The sequence below is a fragment of the Ischnura elegans genome, chromosome 2 (genome assembly GCF_921293095.1).
Source record: "Ischnura elegans chromosome 2, ioIscEleg1.1, whole genome shotgun sequence".
In the NCBI taxonomy this organism is placed as follows: domain Eukaryota; kingdom Metazoa; phylum Arthropoda; class Insecta; order Odonata; family Coenagrionidae; genus Ischnura; species Ischnura elegans.
Genome location: NC_060247.1, coordinates 79,173,619 through 79,198,107, shown reverse-complemented (window position 1 = coordinate 79,198,107; position 24,489 = coordinate 79,173,619). Strand labels below are relative to the sequence as shown.

Sequence of the window (24,489 nt, the reverse complement as noted above, 5' to 3'; positions counted from 1 at the left end):
CTGTATTTAATTTTTTATTGGTTTGAACGCCTCATTTTTATTGTCCCTTTGACATGTATGTAATTGGCCTGTTAAAAAGGAGAATAATTATGTCCTTTGTGATTTTTTCGTTACATAAACTGCAATTCTTGATTACCAGCTGCATCTTTACGACTGTTACAGAATTTGAGTTAAATTGTAACAATGCCTCACATTTTGGGCTCACTCAGTTGCACAACCGTACCAGAGACATTTCCACAATTTTATCATTCCAGCACTTGCGATAGTATGTGGAAGTTAGTTTTCATTCCTTGCCGATTACTCTTCAAAGTCTTAAAGTCCATACTTTCACATTGCTCACGTTCAGCAAAATATATTTCGCCCAAATTGAATTCGTCATCAGCGTTTACCCATAATTGATATTACTCAATTTATACTGTCTCATGGTGTAGCCCTACCCTTGAATATTCATTTTTACTCCTAATGCTGACATTGCTTCGAAAATTGGTTTTCTGTTAACTCCTCCTCATGGGGTAGTTTCTTGCAGGATCCAGAGCTACCTATGATGAGATAGGGTTTCCTGTGTGAAGGGAGAGGAGCCATTGTTATCTTTATTTAAGAAAAAAACGCACCGGAGCCAATATTGCGTATACTCACGGTGCGAATTTATTTTCCAGATATCGCCGGCCGGGATGTCCTTCCCTCCAGATCCCCCGCCGAGGCAGTACCCTCCTACCGGGTAAGTTTTAATCAATGTCAGCGGCATTAAATTTTATAAAATCCGAAGATTGAAATGTGATAGAGTGGAATTTTGGATGGAGTGGAAATAAATAATTGCAATTTTCCACTATTATAAAATTTATTACGACCTAGGTTTCGCTGTAACCACGGGGTTACGACCTCGCCTGCCAAACAAGAGATCGCGGGTTCGAGTCCCGCCTGGGTAGGTTTCCCCTGTCCAGGGCATGGTTGTTCGTGTACGTTTACTTGTTAAATTTGTTGAATACCCCGATGTAAAATGGCCAATATGAGCTGTATTCGGTGGTTTGAGAATAAAATAAAATAACATCATCTTCACGGTACAAATGGTGTGTAGTGCATTCAATTTATACATCCTGCATTTCCCGTGCTTCCTCCCAAACTTACCCCCGCCACCTCTTTATCCGGTTTTTCCATGAATCATCTTCCCCTCTTTTACTCTCCTCTCTACTCCACTCACTTTTTTCTTTAGGTTTTCCCCTACCCTCCGCCTCCTCTCGCCCTCACCTCCCCTGTTCCAATTTCAAAAAAAATTGTATGCATTGAATGCATTACACAATATTCGTACCTTGAAGATGATTTAGTAACTTTTGTCTGAAGATTTTCTTTTCTCTATGTGGTAACATTGAAATCTAGGTCGTAATAAATTTGATAATCTTGGAAAATTGTAGATATTTATTTCAATATCAAATTTTATTTCATCTCGCCGGGGCTCTAGGATTTTTTGTCATAATTTAACTGTTATAATTTCCCGTTCTGTATATTTTAAAGGTAATACACGAAAGTCTCTCTTAATTTCTTGATTTTTGTAAATTCGTAATATTCGCTTTCCCGTTTTCTAGCCTTAGTAAGAACAAGTGTGTATAATTTCTACCTTGATATCATAAAATGTGGGTACGTTCTAATTTTTCGTCCTTATAATGCTTTTCTAAAAATTCTTCTTCCCTTAAATCTTTAGAATGTCATCATGGAACTTATGTGTATTTCGTCAGTCAAATCTTGTTGATGTCCACAATGTGTTGAGGTCACCATACTGCCTGGTCAATATAGGGAATTATACTAATGGGAACTAGGTGGAAATAATCGTAAGGTTATTTGAACTCGAAGTCAAATTAATTCTTTCTTAGAAATCCTGTAATATTTTTATATGTCGGAATGGAAAAAAGCAAAATATATAAATTTATGCTCCTTATCATTTAGAACTTAAAAAATCATTAAAGCCACAATTGGTTCAAAATGTTGCAATTAGAGGGTTTGTAGTCAGTATTAGTATTTTTAACCCATAAATATTTCCGAAACTCTTAAATTACACACTTCCTTTAATAAATATCTAAAGCTGAATTTAGTCATATTAAATCATGGAGGAGCATCATTAGAATCGGTGGGAATATCCTGATGAAAAATACGTTATTTTGGTGAGAAAATAATTCAGTCAAAAATATCTATGCTTTAATGTACAAACAACAACCGCACTTATGCAGCATACTCATTTTTGAATAACTCGAACGACGATTTTGATATTTTTTCGATATTTCTACAAGAGATTTCATTTATTTTTCAGTACACTTCCATTGTGTGAGCATACGATGTATTTTTATATTACATTTTACATCGTTTTAGGTTTACATAGAAAGAGCGATATTGCCTAAGATGCATGAAATCGGAGTAGAATTAATTTTTTTATTATGACTGAGGAAGTTAGTCTTAATGTGAAATTCGACGGCACGTGTATCGTTGGAGCATGAGTAAAATTTGTGGAAACCATGTCTGGGGCTAAAAATAGACCAAGTGACTCTCTTCCCCTACTTGGTGTATCGAGGTGGGCATTATTTAACTCTCCAATTATGAGCAATCATACTCTCACAGGTTGGCGGATTCGCGCAGAAGATGCTCTCTGCTAGAAGTCTAATAGCTCTTTAATTTTTGGGCATTGAAACTGAAACTGCGGCAAAATGTGTGTGCATATAAAGAAGCCGCTCGAAGAGAGACTTTCTCGGAAATTTTGAATAGCAAAGAAGGAAAGACCAACAAAAGCATAAATACGAGGAGATGACTTTCACGGCCCACTGAACCGAAGGTTTAATGAGAGGGGATGAACGTAGATGGAGGTTTTGAGACGCTAATAATTTCGGAGACGGTGGGTGAGCAGAGAAGGGGATGGAACGTCTTTAAGAAGAGGTCTAACAGAACGGGGAGAAGTCAAATGAGTTGGCTTGTGGGACTTATTGAGAGGAAGTCATCTGCTTTGGGACGGAATTTCGTGGTAAGGGTTTAATGCGTAAAAGGGATTGAAAGGGATACATTAGGGTAATAAGCGATGCAGAGGTAAGTAGCTACGGTTCTTGATTCTAATCCGAATCAAGACCTCGAAACGATCTGTAGTCCGGGTACTTTTGTCACTCGGACATCCTAAAGATTACCAACGAATTTTATTATTCTAAAATGCAATTATATGTTTCTTTTCTATAGCAGAACTCTCTGAGAAATGAGGGCATGAGGGTAATCAGCGATGTGAGTCTACCTATTACATGCAATAATGCTATATTGCCTGCAAATATGTTGAAATATTTCCGTGGTTTGTGTTCACGCTGCTTAGCTATTTATAATTTTATATTTATGGCCACAACTGATGCTTCAGGATTCCAATTGTACAATAAATAAGGATAGTTAGCGATGCAGTGTTAACAAGTTACGGTTCTTGATTCTAATCCAAATCGAGAGTTCGGAGCTATCTGTGGCGCAGGAACTTTTATCATCCAGACGTCCTAAAGATTACCTGTCCAATTGTATAAAGTTTATTACCCTAAGATGTATATCTTTCTTTTCTATAGCAGAACTGTAATCAGGGCTGCTGGAGGAGTTTTTCTTATTATTTGCGACTTTTGACCACAAGGTGATGAGTCAGAAATCCTTGGTGACTGCTTCCTCGAGTTCTTATGCGTACTAATATCCTATCTTCCTCCGTCAATTTTATTGGAATTTCTTAAAATCATTTGCATTCCTCACAATTCTCTACACATCCTCTTGTGTGGCGAATTGTGCGCTGTTTCAATAGCTCTTGCAGATGAGAAAAATCGGTGGAGAGCGAAAATATTCCCACCCTAATAGATATTGATTCGGTGTGTTGGAATATAGGTCTCGAATAATTTTAAATGCAAAGTTATTCTGAAGTTCGGCATATTTATACACCTTAATCGGAGCGATTTGCAATGAATTGGATTTATATTGAAATTGGTTGGATTGGAGTTTACAAAAAAGTCCTAATGAAGGTGTATAAATATAAGGCAGCAATTTGCATTTAAATTCTTCATGATATATACTCCAAGACTGAATCAATATTAAAAATCGAGGTCAAAAGAAAGAAAAAAACTCAAGAATGATGAATGTTGCTTGAACCCACCTAACTATTAGATCACCGTTAAGTTAATTTCCGTAAATGTCATGCGGGAATTTAACTAGTTAATGGCTGTTATCCGACATTAGTACGCTGAAATTCTACCCGTAAAACTTATTGATCTTGCACTATGGAGAAATTGTCCCTTATTACGAGGGTTATCCATAAAGTAGCGATTTTTTGCAGCGATTAAAAAATTCTTGATTCTTAGTTAGGCACTTTCTTATATAATTCTTATATTATATCTTGAATTATTTTTGCACGTGGTTACAACGTGTTAAGGTTATTTTTATATCAAGGGCACTATGCATTAAATTCTGCCACCATTCTTTTTAGCCATTTAGCATGCATGACTCCCTCACTCATAAAACACTTCGTTCCAAGCATTTTGTCATGCTGAGAAAGATTTGGCAATTGCTTTAAAAAGATGATACCTTTGAAGTGAATGATAGTAAAATGACCATAGGCTCCTAAAAAAATATTGACCAGAGCAGATGTGCAATGTGAGACCAGAAAATATACATCAGCATAAATTCATAAGTGTCTATAAAGTTTTAAATGGGTTTTTTTTAGCCATCCACTTTACCGACATAACTTAACAGTCCGTGCTAGTACGTGGAAATTTCAACTTGGTCTTTAACTGGAAAAATTGCCTGGGTAATTGCTTTGCAAAAGACGGCATAAGATGCTATTCCTTCCATTCGTTGGGCTTGTAAAATCATGATCCAATACTTAATAAGTGCTTAATCATGTGGATTTAAGTGGGAAGGTAAATTATGTTTTCCATCTACGAATTATGTGATAAAATTCCTGTGAAAGAAGTATTACTATACCCTTAAAGCGAACTCATATTTTGAACAAACCGTGTTTAATTCATAAGTGTATCCTCTGGGATCGTTGCGGAAAGCCGTTGCTATTATTTACTTCCATGTTGTTACGTAGATTGATATGTGGATTATCAAACCAATTATTGTGTTAATGATGACTTGGCACCTATCATGTTTGCATCAATAACTAAAATTTAAATAAAAAAAAAGCCTCCATGCATGAGAGATCGGTCGGTCTTATGCCCTTGGGTCTTGCAGGAAGCCATTGCCATGCCCGCCCCGAAGAATCCCATCGTCCTCGGGGGAGGCGGCGCCCCAACCCCCGCCCCCGGCGCCTCCAAGGACGCGGGACGCGGTCCTTGTGGACGTGTCGGTGGCCGGGGGCGGCGGCGTCGGGGGCAGACCCAGCCGCATCAACGTGGGAGGGGGCGTCGCCGAGCGTCGCGGCAGCACCACAAAGATGCCTCCGCCTCCCCCGCTCCGGATGCCGCCTCCGCCGCCCCCGAGGCCTCGGAACCGACCGCCCGCCAACTCCTCGTCGACGGGGGCCCCGGCTGGGTCCAGGGCCCCCGCTGGAGGCGGGCAAGATGGCGCGCAGCAGTCGGTAGCCCGCGGAGGTGTCGCAACTGGGGCGGCGACCGGGGCAGGTTCCCCGTCTCCGGGGGCGCCGGCAGAGCCGAGCGGCCCCCGCCCGCCCGCGGGCTCCTCGCCCTCCGTCCCCCCACCCCCACCTCCTCCCCCACCGGCCCCCGCCTACCGCCAGGACTCGACTGTGTCCACGGACAGCTGCAGTCAGGGTTCGTCTCCGTCGCCGGGGTACAACACGGTCAAGGCCCCTTTGCTGCCCAACGCCGTGGGGCTGGGCCCCAAGAGGGCAGCAGCAGGTGCGAAGAAGGGCCCGTCGTCCGGAACGGCGGGCCTCAACGGGTCCTGCTCGGCCGCGGGCACGGGGAGCAGCGCCCTCATCAAGAGTAACTCGACGCCAGCCAGCCTGCAAACGATCGTCAAGTTCCAGGGATCCAACATGTCCCTCCATCATAGGGTGAGCGAATTTATACCACCGTCGAGACAACTTCAGGGGGCTAACTAACTCAGAGGACGGATCGAAAAATAAAACTTGCGATTGGTCATTAATCCATGAGTGAAAGCAGTATGAAATATTTCATTTACCTATATGAAGGTACGGTATAGAATGTACGAACGAAATTTTCGAGTTTCCTTCAGTGATGCCATTTATATTAGCCTAATATGTAAACACTTTCTCGAGCTTTATAAAGTCACGTCAAAAGCTCATGTTAATGCCATAAGGGGTTTGATGGAAGATGGGAATTTCTAGTCTCAATCTCGCACAATAAAGACTAATTATTATAATAATTATATACGTACTGGTTAGTGTAGAAGCAACTATACATACTTAAATATAGCTTGTTTCTTGCTCTCCCATATTTTCAAAAATATATGCGATTATCTTGGAAAAATAGCTGATTTCCTGTATTATATCCTTCATCCAAGCATATGTAATTTAATTACATTTCATTTTTTTCCCAATGCCCCAAATGAGATAACCTTCAATTTCGTCTTTAGAGTATATTTTATCGTACATTCTAATTTAAACTTGTGTATTCATACTCAGCTATACATAAATATAGTCTTTGATAGATCATAGTCAAGGTGATTTAGAGCTACGGTTATGGGTTTTTCCCTTGATAATTTTTAAAGCACGAGAAAGTGTTCAAATTTTAGGCTAATATATTTTTACCTCTGTAATCTTGCGAGCCCCATTCATGGATGTCACTCGATTCCTAGAATGGGGTTGCGAGGTTTAAGTCCACCAAATTGCTCCTTTCCTGGTCTCCTTTCATAAAGTAGGTCATAAAGCTTATTGGTTTCCTTGAAGACGCCAATACCATGGTAAAGCTTAGGGTCTTAACGAATAAAACATAAATGTGGATCTTAAGGAGGCATGTGTGATTCTTCAACTGATATATCTTCCTCATTCCCCAGCAATGCAGTCTCTATAAACCCTTGCTTTAGTTCTTTAACTGATTTTAGTTAGTTTCTGTCATAAGAACGGTCGTTTTGAATTATTATGGCGTCAAAATGTTTTCCCAAAATTCATCTACCGTTATAAAATCTTTTTTACCTTATCGTTTGCCATTAAATTTCAATTATGGGTTTCTCAGGAAAGCGATGGTGCGGTGTCATTCCAAATCGGCTATTCGGTGAATAAGTAGTTTTCTTTGAAGTTTTACGTAACCGCAGAAAATTTCTCCTGTTTCAAAAGTTGTGTTTTCAAGTTTACTGCAGAATTCTTATTCTGAAAATTAATTATTTTTTTAATCTCGAGTATTAAGCTGTGTCTTGATTCGTATATTGGTTAAGATTGAAACCTTTCTCCTGCCTTAAGAGATGCCCTAGATAGATTAAAAGAGATGCCCTAGATAGATTAAAAGAGATGCTTGACGGTAGATTAAAATGATGATCCTTTTTGACGGAAATCAAATCAGAAAAAATATGCTAAGCTGTCATTTGGACTTGCCTTGCCCTCCAACATATTCAAAAATATATGCGATTATATTGAAAATAATAGCTGATTTCCTGTATCACATCTTTCGACCACGCATATCAATTCAGCGATGATTAAAGTTTTTAATTATTTACGCATTAATTCTATTCGCAGACATTTTATAAAATTTGTTTCATGTTTCTTTTGAATTTTCCGATTTTTTTGTTTCATAAATTTATTACATTTTTTGCACGGCTTTATTTTTATAAGCCTTATCAACAACCCCATATGGGTTTTCAACAACGAGAGAAGCTATTTACCTCAACTTAGCATTTGGAGGTTTGGCCACACCTGTTTAATGATGTTCGTCGAAAGCAATGTGTTACCACCATCGAATTGAATCTTTTTCAATATAATTTTCTTAAACCCTTTCTTATTAATTTTTACTTCAGAAACTTGTCAAAGGAACGGCCTTATTAAGTGGTGACAGAACTCATTTATCGGTTTCCACTTCGCTAAAAGAATTTCCAAAAGAAAAATCCTATTGATGCCATCAAAAGGCAATTTTTCAGGGACCCTTTTCAATTTTCTGAGTCATTTAAATTATTCGGTATTTCTTGGAGTCAATGAAATCGTACCAATTCTCTTATGCCTTTTATTTTCTAATTAAATATTTCTACTTGTTTCGTTTCGTATTGATACTTATTGATACAGAAATAATACCAAAAAAACCTTGGAAACGGGCTTCATTTTTTATTGAATCGCTGTAATTTAATTATTCAACATTTTGATTCGTCTCACCTCCTAATTCTATAATATCTATTTATTAGACTATTTAAACTAAATAACAGAGAATCTTTGAAAAAAAGAGTGGTAAGGTATAAAATTCTAAATTCACGATAGATTAATTAATGTAACAGAAGCAGGCGTTATGTAGTGGAATGACATTCTAAGTTTTTTAAAATTGCCATCTTCGTGTTATTTTTTAAAAAACTTAGATTAATTAATTTTAATTACAGCCCCTTTAATTACTCAATCTAAAGACCTAGATCGCGGCTTCAGTCCTTCTCTTTCGCGTGGATGGTGAAATAACTTGTTTGAAAGTAAGTATTCTTGCCTATACGCAGCGTAATTTAGTCAGATTGACTATTCAACTAATGCCCATCCTTCCAGCGATGAGGTGGAACAAATTTTTTAAGCACTGCAAATTAAGTTAATTGGATTTTTGTTTCCCCGATTTGATTCTTGTTTTCTTGATTCCCTGAACAGGGCATGGATGTTCGTCTACGTTTAATTTTTATGGTAAAAACTTCGATGTAAAAAGCTAATGGTGCTGTTTTCGGTGGTACAGGAATAAATATAAATATTGAAATTCATCCAAAATACTGGAATTAGAACTACCCGCGCTCAATATAGTGAATGCTATATGTTGACCTTTTTGTGATCAAAGTTAAAGTCTTTTATTGAAAATCCTCATTTTTAAGTCAATGATTTTATTCTTCAATTTGGTTGCAATCATGCTTTCGTATGAAGAAAACTTTGCCTCTTCTTCTGTTTCCCTTCCGTCATATTTCTATTTTTCTTCTCATCCTAACTCCCGATAAAGGAGGCCTCATTCTATCCTATGGAAGCTTAATTTTTGTAAAAGAGCGCATTTTAATCTGTTTCAAAATACATCCGCAACGTGGCAAATGTACGCATGTAAGTCATTTTGTGAACTAAAAATTCATTAGTTTTCAATGCTATTTCTCGCGATTGCAAATATTATGTTGTAAATATTGAGAATAAATGGATCGCTCTCACCTCATCGCCGAGCTGATGAAAATTTTTGAAAACCGATTAAAGAGGCATTAAAAATCAAAATCCAACGGGACGAACGCTTTTTAAAAATTCAAATATTTCCGATTTTGTTTCCACTAGCACAATATGTCAACACCTATGTATTTATACGTCTTTTTTGTTAACGTATTACGTTATTAATATTGTATAATTTACATACGCAAGAGCTCTTTACACTGATTCCTTGCTTAGAAACAATGCACTTTCAACATGTGATGGATTTCGACAATGAGACTGTGCATAAAGGAGGCCCCAGATAGTTCCGCAAAATCTTAATTTATGTTGCCATATAGGGCGCATTTTAATGTTTCCAAAAACGATAAACGCCGTAGCGATAGCGATGAACGCCGAGTGATCCAATTTTTTTCAAATTCTTTCGGTATTTTTTTTTTTACATTTGGTATACTATATTATTATAGTATATATTTTTCGGTTAACAGCCGTGATTATAGCGTATATCTCCGTGGAATTCGGATCGCTCTGCCCGCCAGCGACGCTAGTGGTGACTTTTTTTAATTCAGACAAATGCGTGGAAGGTGACAACACATTTGGTGGCCTTCTAAAAAATTATCCATCATAATATTCCCAATTATAGCTTATTTCTCGTTGGAATTGGAATCGCTCTTCCCATCAGCGACTCTAGTGGTGACTTTGTAAGCTCGTTCGAATACGCGGAGGGAGACAACACATTTGGTGGCCTACCGAAGAATCCTTTATGATATAATATTCGTGATCTTCCTATTCCCCATCGTATCTACCGAGCCACCCGAGGCACAGCGCACCGCTGCGCCATGTGCCTTGTGTGGAATTGAGAGGAATGGATCTCATGGCTCGGGAGATTGCTGCGTTCATTTCCGGGTCATGCCCACTGCGACCCCGTTTCCCACCTAGCGTCCCCATCATTTCCCGCCGAACACGAGAGCCTGTTAGCTCTGCACAGGCTTCAAAGAACATCTCGAAAACTTTCTATCGACTTTTTTTTGTCAACTTTTATTCTGGCCCATATAAGCCTCTTTGCCTGAGAGGGCGATCAGAAAATTCAAAGGAGACATTTTATTCGTTAACGAAATGAAACACTCCGCAGATCTTTGGCATAATTGGGAAGTTGAAACGGCTTTGGTCTTTCAGTGCATGTGCTTAATAGATTCATATCCATAATCTCTTTTGCCTCAATTTCATATCTAGCCATTTGTGGGTAGAAGCGTGAATAACCTAATTAACAATTTGGACGAAAAGGGAAGAATAATAATGCATAATATTAAGCATGTTCAGGATCCGGGGGTAAATTTACATATTAAGATGCGGATACAATGTTGTTTGCAAAAATTTATCTGGCAAACTGAACAATGCGGAGTAGGCGAAAATTGGTCAAGATACATATTAGCTACTGTGCTGCTAATGTTTTTAATGATTATAGAGTATATCATTCCGCCTAAAATTCGTTTTGAATACATATTCCATTCTGTTTAAACGGGGTATTTATTAAGTATCCGATGAAGCTTTTAATTAGGGCTCCATTGAGACCTTAACCGTGTTTGTGTCTACTAAGTGAGATCTGTATCATACGATTGTCATGATGTTGTGTCTTAGGGGAAATAAACGAAATTTTATGTTGGCTGTGAACTACGAAGCGGCGTATTTATAAGTAAATGCCGTAGGCTCGTGTTTGAAATGATTGTTTGTCCCGTCCAAAAGCTATCCGGTATGATAATTCAAATCACTCCTTCCATTAGTAACATACCAACTTGAGATGCCATGTGAGATATCAATTTTTTCAAATACTCCTGAACCTTTTTAAAAATTTAATTATTTTTCTTCGTTCTTAATGCGTTAGAGCGTTGAAATTTGTTATTTATTCTCTGATATTTTACACAATAGCAACATTTTTGCGATGTTTCAGTCCATCTATACTACCTCAAATGAGTACAGCTTATGGTATTCCATAACATCATGTATTTAAATCGATTATTACATGCTATTATTCAAGATAACTTTCATGCATGGCAAAACAATTGGCCCAATTAAAAATTGAAATGTGTATCTACGTACTAATTTGAAAAATATGATGCAACTCACATTCTTAAATAAAATCATTTTCATTTTTAAAATAATGTACTATGTTATAAGTTCTATTCAGTTTTATCCTCCTGTTTTGTATTCTTTTAAGAGGCTCGTTGTGTAAATAATATATTTTACATATGAGTAGAACCTTGAACAATAAATGGATTATTACTATCAAGTGGATGAATCACATGATATTATTCACCTTTTCCCTCAAAATATGATTCCATCTGTGTGTCTTGTATAAAATTTTTATCCCTTTTATCTATTTTATATATCTTTCATTTCCGTCGCTGTCTGCAGATAATCCGCGACATGCGCCGGCCGTCGCCGTCACACCGCCTGGCCGCCAGCCGCCATCAGCTTCGCCACCTCCGCTTGCTCCGTTTCCGCCTCGCCCAGGTGCTCTTCAACGCCGTCGCACTCCTCGCCATCGCAGCCGGACTCGCCGCTTACTTCAGAGGTGAGAGAGCGGTCTGCCATGCCTCTGCTATTATCATTATTCGAGGTAGTACACTACCGGTTGAGATGTGTAGGCTTAGGTGGAGCATTTTGCGAATCACCACGGCTTGTCGCATGGAACTATCTACTTTATCTCACAATAACGCATAACACGGATTAAATTCTGAGAAATGTAAGTTATTAACAAACGCTAGTACGTCGGTTATTATGGGAAACTAGAAGAGGGAGATTGCGAAGACAGAGATGACAAATGGGTGAATAATAGGCGTTTTTGGAAATAGGTACGAAAGTGAGAGGAAGATTTTCTATCGAAGGTTTTCTATCGATTAAGGTATAATGAGCATTTTTTTCCAATCACACCGGCCTGTCCTACTCCCATGCTATATTTATCTCTTTCATTTACACCAAGGCCTATCATAAATCCTGTTCCCGTCCCCACTTTACCAGCATTCTGGCTTTCAGAATCCCTTCCCCTCTCAGCACTCGCTCCATCCATACCTTCTGTCTCCTCCGCATCTTAACTATAAGCTGCCTCTCCTCACCTACCATGTCCAGCACTTCGTCGTTCCTTCTCCTCTCCGTCTACTTCACCTTCTCCATTTTTTCTTCTCTACACCCACATCTCGAACGTCGCTATGATCTCTATCCCCATCCTTCCAAACCATCTAAATCGCCGATTGAGTGAGCGATGATGACGGGAATACTCCTCGCCATGGATTGCCACATCCGGGGTTGCTTTGGCAGTCGCTCTCATCTCCCGCTTCAATTTTTGTTCTCGTTTCCCTCCGAGCCGAGCGGTCACGGTGCTCACGGAAATCGATCGAATTCGCCGTGGTGACGTCACCCGCTCGCTGGGAACGTCGCGGTGGGCAGTGGTTGCCCACGTGAGTAAAGATAAACAATAGCGATTTTGGGATTCTGCGCATGAGACCAAGATTGAAGTGAAGGAATATCTGGTCAAGTTATCCCCTAGCCCTCCCTCTCAAGACCCTTCCGTTCCTAGGAAGATCCCTATTTGCGTGATTCCGACGATGTCATTTGCTTAACCATTTTTATTTCGATTGAAAATTTGACTTTCATCAAATTTTACCAGGGGACATTCCTCTTAACCGCTGGGAATATGAGAGCTAAGGTGACGAAGCAATTCATTTTTTCTTACATTTGGTTGTAGCTTCTTTATGGTAGTCAGGTATGGAGAGTTGCGGAGAATTCAAGGTTGGAAACATTCTAACTGTGGAGTTAGAGTAATGAGGGTCAAATGGATAGATGGGGTGAGTGATGAGGAAGTTCTAAGAAGAGCAGGAGAGAATACAAGCCTTTTGAAAACCTTGGGAAGAAAGCGACTTAATCGGCCCCATTAGGAGACACAATGGTCTGATAAAACAAGCTACTGCAAAACAATGAAAACAAATGGTGTATGTTATGAAGGATGTAAAACAGAAGAATTATGTTAGTTTTCAAAGATTAGTCGATGGGAGATTAGAGTGGAGAGCTGCGTCTAACCAATATTTGGATTATACAAGAATCGCCATGATAAAAAAATTGCAATGCGTATTCACCCCGGACTAAAATGTGTCAAATGCTGATGTATTACCAAAATTTTATTTGATTCGGATGGGTTGGCAATGTGAGTCAAGTTACATTTTATGATAGCTTTTTTAACCGTACTTACATGTATGCAAGGCTAAATTATAATTTTAAAATGCTTGGCTTTAGTAACATGGTTAACATCGTAACCCTTTACAGCGCTCATAGTTCATAAAAGAGAATTAATATGGTAGCTACTCTCACAAGGGAAATATCTCTCTCAAACTACGTCAATCTGAGTTGGCGGAAAAGTGACTGCGGTGCGTTATACGATTATTATTTTTACGACAGCGGCGGGGTCAAAATGCGACAGTAGTGCTCACGACTCTCAGGGGCCGACCATAAAAATCTGGTGAAAAGGAAGTGAAAGCTCTCAAGGCGAGGTAAATGACCGCTTGATACCTATATCTTCCTGCTACGATAAAATAGTTTAAACCATGAATATATGTGAAGGCAGCGGCAATCAGAGCTAAATTTTGGCCGGAACGGTATTTTTCGGTACTATAAATCGGTGCTACGAAGTGAGGAAGTTCATGATGAAGACAACATTGTACTTTGGAAGTTTTTTCGTAATTCTAGTTTGACACAGGATCGAGTTTTTAAACGAGTGATTGAAGTGAAGTTGATTCCATTTGTCTTCATCTGTGAGTACCGCATGTAAAGAAGTTTTAAAAAATGTCATCGTTTTTTATATTGTGTGAAACATGTTTACTCATTGTAACTTGTATTACAAGTTTTTGAAAATCAGAAGTTTTAGGGGCTTATATTTGAAAATCATGTGTGGGATAAATGTTTGAGCATGCGTTCCGGTACCTAAGATTTTAGAATTAAGTACTGGCTACAAGCAAGGTTAGAATCCTAGACATGATATTCATGAGCTTCAGTGAGAGTGTTTAATGGATTTTTGGTCGCAATATGAACGATGTAGATGCAAATAAGATAATAAGATGATGAAAATGCAGTTTTCGCGAAAGAAAACGCTTTAAAATATTTAACTGGTTGTTTCAAGTGAGGGTTCGTGTAACCGCTCCATCAAAATTGAAAGTGATTTTGCTGTTCCCCTGCGAAAAATTTATTTCCAGCGCTGCACGACGAGTTTTAATACTTCCACATCATTTTCAAGTGTATTACTTTAAAGTATATGCTCTCAGATTCACTTCCGATGCACAAAACGCGGTAATTCCATGAAAAAAACCTCGCCTCGTTTTTTTGTAATCAATTAGAATATGTAACCAAGATTGGTATAACGGAGCTGATCAGCAGGAAAAATCTCTCGAGTTAATATTCTCTTAAACTTTTTAAATAAAAATGTTGCTGCTAGCGAAAACATCTTTCTTGCACGCTCTTTCATTTTACTCATCGTTGTCATTTCTACGGACCATCTGTCCAGAGAGTCCCTAAAATTTGACACCGCTAAAGCGTTAAAAAAAAATGACGTCGCAAATCGCCTGCCAGCTGTTTTTGTTTCCCTATCCAACAAATTTTTGCCATTGATACTCTCAGCAGTTTTCGCAATAGCAATGAGTTAATTTGGAAATGTGTATTTTTAAATTCATGAGACCCACAGTATGGAACGTTCTGCAAATAATTGTATTACTTTTTGTTCAGTCTCTAACAGCTAGAAGTTTTCGAATGGATAAGTTTTCGACACAATTCATTTGGAGACTGATAGAAATTACGTGGACTCTTCAAACGTAGGATCCCCACATTGACGGAATATTTCTCGAAAACCATGTAAATCTCTCATCATGGATGACAACTATCACGCATTAGAATTCATTCGACTCCACCCCAAACGATGACCAGGCATCAGAAATTTGTGTCAGGGTGGAATTCGGGTTGCATATTCTAATATTTTATTGTAATTCGCATGCATTTCATTAAATCGTCTGTATATATAGTTTACATAACCTCCTCAATCCATGGACGTATCCACTGTTATTTTTTTGTCTGAATTTCAGTTTCTGGTTAACAAACAACATAGCGATTTCTGTGAACCAATCTCCTGTATGATGCTGTCATCGATACACTGTACTAGTTGCAATGACGACATTTCACTTAGCCAAGCGGTGAAAAAAATCAAACAATATATATATTCGCCATGTACAAGTATACAATACTCCAGGGCCGAGGAGGAGAATGCTGAAAGTGAAATACACTACAAGCAAGGACTTTACCTAGCCGCCACCGAGGCCGGCTTCGCCACAAGGGAAAAAGTATCTGGGGGGCCGAAGCCTCCGTCTGGCTACCTGCCTATCAATCATCATGCCACTACGTTCATAGTGAGGGTCGGCTTCTTACATGTCGTCCAACCATCTCATCTTCCCTTTATCGCTGGTGTATATCGTCGCTGGGGGGGAGGAGGGCTGTGTGAACGCGGCGTTTCCCAGGGCATAGGGGATTGGTGGGGCAAGGGGATTGGGGAGGTCAAGGGGGACTGCATCATGGAGGACCGCAGAGGGACGAGCGGCGAGTGTTTGCCGTGGGCCAGGGAGTGTGAAACTTTTCGAGGGAAGACTAGCCAGCCAAACCTCTCTATCTCTCTCCACGAGGATTTCAGAGTGCGGGCGCGATCGGTTGGCCTCCCGCCCTTTCCGTGGGGCAAATGAGAATCGCCTCCTCCTTCTGCCATTGGGAATGCGAAGAGAAGGGATTTGGCCTCGGTGAGGGTCAGCCGAAACTTGCGAATGTGTTTTTTGTGGAGAGAACTTGATGGCCCAAAGTAAAGTTAGCTCTTTGTCTTTATATGCGATAGTAGGGACCATCTATGAGAATGATATATCAGAATATAAGCGTTTAGATATGGATAGAGTGGCTTCATTGCCGAAAATGCGTATTTCATTATTTCACATTTTTTGGAAGTTTTAACATGAGGTATTATTCTCTGAAATCTATGTCGTGGAAAAAAACCTTTAACTGCACTATGTATCGCGCACAATCGCAAACATGAATCAAAACGAAAATTTGCATTTCCGGAAATCGAAGAGCCTTCAATAATCAGATGTAGGAAATTAAATATTTTTATTAATATAATAATTTATAAAATTGGTTGTGTATTAAAACTGCTTATGGGTACAAGTATAGAGTGGGCTTATGGGATAAGTAGTGATTGGCTTCCCGTAGATCATTGTGTGTTCTGTTGCAATGAATAAGATGATCTGCATCAAATCTGCCGCGTTAACAAGTTTTTAAATTAAAACAACGCTTATTTTTTTCCTTGATATGCCTTCTTGAATTCAAAATATGTAATCATCATCCGCTGATATTTAATTTAAAGAATAAATAAATATGTAAGACACAAATTTACAGGTAATGGTCGATTAATTTCCTTAGGTAACAATCTTATGATAAACGCCAACATTTTATCATAGACCATTGTGAAAAAATGGAAACGTATGTGGATTGTTCGTCCTAAATTTCCACTAGGCTCAGTGGTCAACAATTGAGGGTTTTAAAAATATAGGCATCTGCTCTATGAGTCTTATTACTTCATTCTTGTGCACTTAATTTCTTATCGACAGTGAATGATAATTATCGAATATGCCGTGACTTACAATATTTTATGAACTACGTTTACCCAGATGGAATTTTCATGCAAATTGTTTGTCAAAATGTCAATTATTTAATCGCTTATTGATTAATTAAATTAGTATTCTTTTTTGCTTATATTTCCGATCTATTCTTTGGCTCTACCTAGGTTAAGGTAAGGGTGTAGGTTTATTTCCAGCGCGACGTGCTTTGAGTTCGACTGTGATTCCCAATATATAATTTGTAATGTTTAGCATTTTTCCGTGTTATCAACTCCTTACAAATTACTACAAGCTTAAGCGTGGAAAAAATATTGAAATTTTCAATCGAAAATGTTAAATGAATCATCAACTTTTGATAACGATGTTCCAGCCAAATTGTTACTATTCTCCAAATTACATCGAAGCCAACGCTAACGGTGAAAGCTCTGAAACGCCTCGCATTTTCGTGCATACTTATTTCATGAAATTTATTTATTATTGAAAATTGTTCTTGCTTATTTATTGTCCTTGCTCTAACTCAATTTTTTAATTCCCTTTGTCCTCAGCGTATCCATCTACGATTCGATACGTGAACAAGACAGTCACCACAACTATAACCATTCTACCGAACCAAACTAATCCAGCACCAGGTGAGATATCAGCTATATTTACCATTAAGATAGTTTTATGTGTGCCTTTTTATTTGTTCCTCTCTTTTGTAGATCGATTCTAAAATATTCTTTCGTATATTTATCCCGGATTCCGCTAACGATCGAAATTAAAATAAGTATTTTTATCAGCAATAGGAAACTAAATACACCATTCTTTTAAATTTATCGGTGCACCTTGTTAGTTTTTTCCTAAACTACATATTTGCTCAATGGATATGGATACGTTAATCTGGGCTTTTTTGGTTTCCTCAGTTAATTTATTTCCTTTTCTAGAGCAAATATTAATTCAATAGCTACGAGGGTTGCCCAGAAAGTAATGCACCATTTTTTTGCTTAGATATTATTCTATCTTGCATAGTGAAAATTAAACAAATAAAAGAATGATGTTTCAGATACACACCCTATATTTTCACGTAAACTCCGTCCCTTACTATGAAGTACCAATCCGTCTTCTGGTAACAGAGCCATTTCTTCACAGAGCGGATCACCTCCTCGTCGTCCTCAAAATATCTTCCACGAATGGCATGTTTTAATGGGCCAAACAAGCGGAAGTCTGAGGGAACCTGGTCAGAGCTGCTGGGTGGACGGGGTAATACTGTCGTACCCTGTTAATCCATGTGTTCAGCAGTCCTCAAACTTGTGTGGGGCCGAGCGTTATCGTGTTGAATCAAAATATCTCCTGAGCTGGTATGGCGCCGAAGTCGCTGGAAGCATCAATTTTCTCGGCTGATAGCGCCAACTGCCAATTCATAATGAGTCTTTATTCGTAAATGGCAATATAAGCTCGATGCAACATGTTTCGGTGTGACATACGTGGAAAGTCTCCCTGACCGCTGCAAATATTGGAGCATAGCGAAACCGCCTTATGATGTACTTGTTTTCTGAGCCCAGTGACGAACTGTACACCTGTTGGCAGAAAATACTCCGTAGAGTTTGCACAAACGTTTGTGAATTTCACAGTTTCAGTTTCCCACAGTTTCTTTCTCTGCAGTGAGAAATTCAATGACGTCACGCTGCTTGTTACGTATGTACATCACTTACAGACGCCATTTTGAAACGGTCCTACAGCTACGCTATATTTCGGAAGAGTCAGATTATTTTCATGCGCATTCATGAAACTTCAGATAATGCATACGTAATGTTCCGAATTCGCACCATTGTTGTCGGCCAAGAAAAAAATTGCTGTGCATTACATCCTGGATAACCCTAGTAATACCTTACCGTAATACACTTGGGTATACCCCCGAATAGTTTGATGAACTAGTGCATTTTTCCTGATTTACTTAAATGATTCTAAGCCTTTTACCCCTTAATGTTGCATATTTCTCATCATTGCTGTGTTCTGTTGATGCTCTGCTTTTTTTCTGCCTCTCAATGTAGCGAAACATTCATAAAAAATTCTTTTATTTTTGTTCAGGTATAAACTGTCCTATTGTCAATATTACTTTCGGAAATGATGAATGCTCATTGCGTATGACTTCTCTTCTATCATTACAAGTGCATAATGGGGTGAACATCATATCTTCACACTCGTTCAAAATATCATACGATTTTTTCCCCTTTTTTTGCAGGTCTGTGCTTACCAGTCATCGTATCGTTCTGTCATCGCCATCGACTACCGTATAACTACACAATGTTTCCGAATTACATGGGACATTTCACTCAGAGAGACGCGCAACAGGTGAGTCCTCGTACCATGTGAATGCATGCTGTAGTGTACGATTTTATGAAAATCTCACGCACCGCACAGAATCAAATATTTCTACGGTCCTAATTCCACAATTATCGCCACCAATTCTCTCGTTTATAGCTTACAGTTGATACCGCTGTCTTAAATTGAAAAGTAAAGTTTCTTGAAATTGAATGTGTCTTCCATCTTTGAATTAATATGTGTTTGAGAAACGAAGACTGTATCTTAAAATCTACTAGCAGTGAAGGACATTTTTTTCACTAATATACGTGGTCTATCAGCTCTGCATAAGTATCTAGTCAGGTAAATTGATCGGTAATGATGGTTTAAATTTGCCCGTTATACCCTACGTAATAAACTTCTTCATGCTTCAGTTTTCTAAAAACATAAATGTTCACGATAGGCCATATTAGACTAAAAAGTCATACCATTTTGCTTGAAGATCTCTCCTAAATTCTTCAGGAGGAGTTTTATAATAATAGCATAAACTTTTGTTTCAATAGCATGATCCAAGTGGCTACTTTAATTGTAATTGATACTTGCAAACTCACATGAGTAAAAAATTGTGGTATTTAATAAGTATCTGGTGCGTCAATAAAATGTGGAAAAGGTGTTGCAGGCACTGGCATAAACAATTAAAGCGCATGCTTGTAACTAAAATTTATCACGGCTTTCTTGTAATTTTGTATTTCTCATATGATCTACCAAATTGACATTGAGAATTTTGCATGAAAATTCGTTTTATTCGGTATGTCGTGGTATAATTGGTAATTATAGGAGCTGAAAATGCTGAAACTTAGGAACTTCAGTTCCAAAGATGTTCAGTTCCGATAATTGAATGTATTTGGAATTGATTTGACTTGAGCTCGATAAATAATGGGGAGTTGAATTAGCTTTTCTTCCTGAACAGTGACAAAACTTCTTTTGGGATATGATAGTGAGATCCAAATCCATTGATTGCTTTGACTATGGTATCCTGTCGGTGTGTTCTCCTTCAAGCGCATTTTACATAGATATTTTTACTCTGTGTCCAATATATTTGTGTTTTCGACGTCTCACAATCAGCTTCAATCACCGTTATGCACTTCAATTTTTAATCGCACTTTCTTCGAAGCACTTAACCGCAGCACTTCATTGCACCTACACAGCACATAAAAGCTGCTCACAAATGCTACTTTATGTCTCTGCATGCCCCCTCCTTCGGCGTTTTCACTGAACTCTTGCGTTACGAGCATTATTACTGTCCAGATGGACTCGATCCTTATATAGCGAAGAATAAACTAGAGAACTTATTCACCGCATGAAACATATATGATTTTGAAGATTGATGATTTAGCCTCCATAGTGAAAGGTATACATATTCATGAAAGAAATGTATTATTGGGATATATAGTTGGGGAATGGGAAAATTTCGAGAATGCTGGGAAAAAAGTCTTGCAAATACAGTTTTAATCGCATGGGACTAATATGCGATGATTAATAGCATGTGTCTCTCTGAAAGTATTCAGGTCATCTGCTTTACATGGATTATGAAGGAATAAAAAATAACTTTTTTTAAACTTCGGTTTACATGAACCTATCATGTATGCGAAATATATTGGTGAGCTGCAGTCATCAAATACTTTTTTTCCGATGTCAAATTTGACTTTGGAATACTTTCTAAATAATTGGAACAAACATTTTTAGTTAATATTTTGTAAACGTATAAACAGTGGCAAATATTTTAGTTCTACGCGTTTCAAGTAACGATTCCATCCTGATGTCTGCCAAGTTTGTTAAACTTATTAGTCTACGCAAGGACAACTGTAATAAGATGGCATTACTATTACATATATTCAGCCAGTGTACTTTTGTATACATGCATTACATGTTTTCAATCTTTTTCACCTTGCGAAAGTTATGCCCTATGTATTTCAAATTTATTTCCCTCAATTGTCGATTATTCCTCTCTCCCTGTCCGAAATGGACACTCCTCTCAGCTTTAAATTTGACGACGTCGTGAGATGAAGTTGTCGAAAGGAAGGGCTGCACCATCTTGTTTCTGCTCTGCGACAAAAAGCCATGACAATATGGAGCGAAATCTTCGACGTCTGTCCTTGGACATCGAATTCACCCGTCGTAAGAAGAATAGGAGGTCGATATGGCGATGAGCCATGGGTACGCCTCACTGTTTCTCCCGCAGGTGATGAGGGCACTGACAAGTGAACCTCGCTTTGCCATTTTTTTACTCGGTGCGAATCGCAGTATCCAGGAAAGTTATTGTGCAAACAGTGAAGATGATCACGGAGTTTCTTAAGTTATTGCTAACTTTATTTAACTAATGTGGACAATTTTTCACTATACCCCTTTTTTGTGGAGGTTTTGCAATAGTATTCTTATACATCAAGCTTATCCTCAGCGTGTGATGCAAATGAAGGCAGTAATCGACCCCGTGTGGTTTTTATGCATCTGATTTTTTTATTCGATCAGTATATGCCCCAAGAAAAAAAATTTAAAAAATTATATTTGATGTATTTTCAAAACAAAGCGACCCGACTGTTAAGTAAAGAGACATTAGGCATGATGAAATTTGTTTTTAAAACTCAACTGTGGCAGCTATTTGCCCACTTTTTTTCTCTTTCCTCGCGCTAAATAACCCGATACAGGCGCGTATTTTAGCCGCTTCTGGAGATCTTGTGGTAAACAATTGCCGAAACTAACCAAAGAGAATGCGTCACTTGATTTAAGAGAGGGAGTCACTTTATTTAGCCATTTTGCTATTGCTGGCTAATTGAGATGTTTCATGTCAATGTATTCATAGCTGATGTCTCTTGCATGAAAATACGCCTGCACATGAAAATACTAACGAAAAAAGGAAGTTTGAATTTTTTTCAAATAAATATTATCTAAATTAATTCTTGTAGAAGATATACGTATATATCTAATTGAGTATGAATCGATTAGGTTAAAAATCAGATCTTTAATCCTATATCCTCAATAAATAGCTCTTTCTCAAAATATACCATGGGTTAACAGTTTCTTTCAGGCTCCGGGGACAAAAGTTGAAAGAAGATGCGTCACAATTCTCGCTCTTCGGTGTTCGTTCCGGCAGCAGCGCGGTCATACTCCACCGCCCCAGGCTCTCAGCCGTTACTTCGCTCGCCACTCTCGTGAGGAAGGTTACGGCTCTCTCCGGAGACTTGACGAGGCACATGTTTACGAGCAGTGGAGTTTTTTCTTGTTTTTTTTTATTATTCACGGCTGCCGCAAGTACGTGGACGCCCAACGACTAAGTCAACATCACTTTTGCCGGATGGGGTAAATAATCGAGGTTTCGGGGTCGGCGTTTGTTTGGTTTGGGATGCGCTTTTACCTTTTTTCTCTCTTTCTCAGTATTTTTTCCGGCGCACAAAGAGTGAAGGGGCGTATTTAGGAGGGGGTGACTGGGTTCATGACTACCCAAATTTTATTAAAGGTTTTGCCTATGGAATCAATATAATTGAGACATTGGATCGCAATTTAAGGTTTTTTTTCATTCTGTTGTACTGGCAAGTTTGCATTCTCTTTGTAGTGACTTCTTTAGACCTGATGGAGAAAAAGAGGTAGAACAAATTGTGACGTGCCTTTCTGATTTCTGATTTATTTATTCAAATTCCCCCCGCAACTTTTATCAAACCTTTTTAATTTGATTAGTTTAATAGTTTTTGCATGCTTGTAAAGGAAGTAAGGAAAGTAAGTATTCTAGTACATGAAAATGTATGGCTAAAAGTCACAAACTTTTTATAGTTTTTAGGGAGATTGATCTGTTGTTATCTTCCATACTAGTTGCTTGAATTCATTTGGGTTAAGCTTATATCAAGTTAATCTAATTACTGCGACACGTCACGTTAAGTCGCTTTAAGTTTTTTTGATCTAGCAGGCTCACTTTTCTCGGTTGGATTGGAAACTATTCCCACTTAGCAATATTTTACCGACCTTTAACGATTTCAACTCAGATTTCGGCTCTTGTGTTGTTATTTAATTATGTTAACCATTTTTAAATTAAAATCTGTAGAAATGCCGTCGAAACCTAGGCGGAAACCATAAAAGATATGTATATTTTTTAGTTGAATTTATTATGATTATGATAGTATTTCACCAAGTTACGCATATATCCATCAATACTTGCTTCATAGTCATGCCGTTTTCAGTTTTTTTTTTAATTTGGATTCGTTGATAGCTGTTGAAATCAGGTTTTTAAGATACAGGATATAGGGTTTTCAATGGATTTCTTGTCATAGAAGGAGAATAGTAGCTTGAATCATATTTGACGACGACGACGCGCTTAGTATAGTATAGTATTCCGAACGTATAAAATCGTTTCAGGCTTGACGTGGTGGAAATATGATATATCCATGATAAAATATAAACAACGAATGGCAATATCCACACTTTGATGTATAACTCCACCAAATAAGGCCTTTCATCTTTAAAAATGACATAAAGAGTCGACACCATGGTCGGTAGTGGAATTGTACATTCAAGTGTGGAAATTACCATTTGTTACTTATATTTTGTAATGGACAGAGTATTCCGTCGCGTCCTCACCGCTAATATCGTTTGCACCTCAAGCACCCTGCACATGAGTCACCCGAGCACCGCTGCACTTTTTCTGTCTCTCACTGCACCCTCCGAACTGCACAGCACATCCTACCCTTTTAAGGCCCTCGGCCGCCCCGCACTCCAACCTTCTTCTCGATGGTTGCAGAGATGTCAGCACCCAATAGCCAGGGCGTTGCCGGGCAGGAGCGTCACCGGCTGCTGGAGTATCGTCCCCGATGGTGCTAAACCTCAGCACGCGGAGCCCCAACCCGTAACCCTGTTCGTCGAGAACAGGGGCGGGCATCAACGTCACCCCACCGCGCATGGTAAGACCAAGTCCACCGTACCAACGCCGGATGTCCATCATGTTTCCACCCTCGAATTTTCTCTTGCCTTACGACTGGCCTCCAGATTAAGTTGGCACATCGAGACTCAGCGAAGTTGATCAATTTCAAATGTCGACGGATGCGGAATAAGAGATGTCTGCCTTCTAGAGAAGTAATGCGAAAAAAAATTGAGTGAGAGATTTCATTGGCTGTTCGAATTAACTTTAGTCTTATGAAAATATTCGTTGAGTAAACAATGCAATATGGTTCCGAATCTTCTTCAGATATGTAATTTCATTTGAAAAAGTAGACTTTGTAA

At 38.6% G+C, this 24,489-nt stretch overlaps 1 protein-coding gene across 1 annotated transcript in view; it reads left to right on the top strand.

Moving 5' to 3' along the window:
- The first annotated feature begins 671 nt into the window (after positions 1–671).
- The window catches only part of LOC124153188 (atrial natriuretic peptide-converting enzyme-like), a 61,174-nt gene continuing 37,356 nt past the window's right edge, over positions 672–24,489 (top strand). Inside the window, exons 1-5 of the mRNA XM_046526289.1 lie at positions 672–718; positions 5,218–6,001; positions 11,669–11,828; positions 17,490–17,573; positions 19,166–19,275. Of these exons, the coding sequence (XP_046382245.1) occupies positions 672–718; positions 5,218–6,001; positions 11,669–11,828; positions 17,490–17,573; positions 19,166–19,275 (1,185 nt within the window). The remainder of the gene's footprint in view (positions 719–5,217; positions 6,002–11,668; positions 11,829–17,489; positions 17,574–19,165; positions 19,276–24,489) is intronic.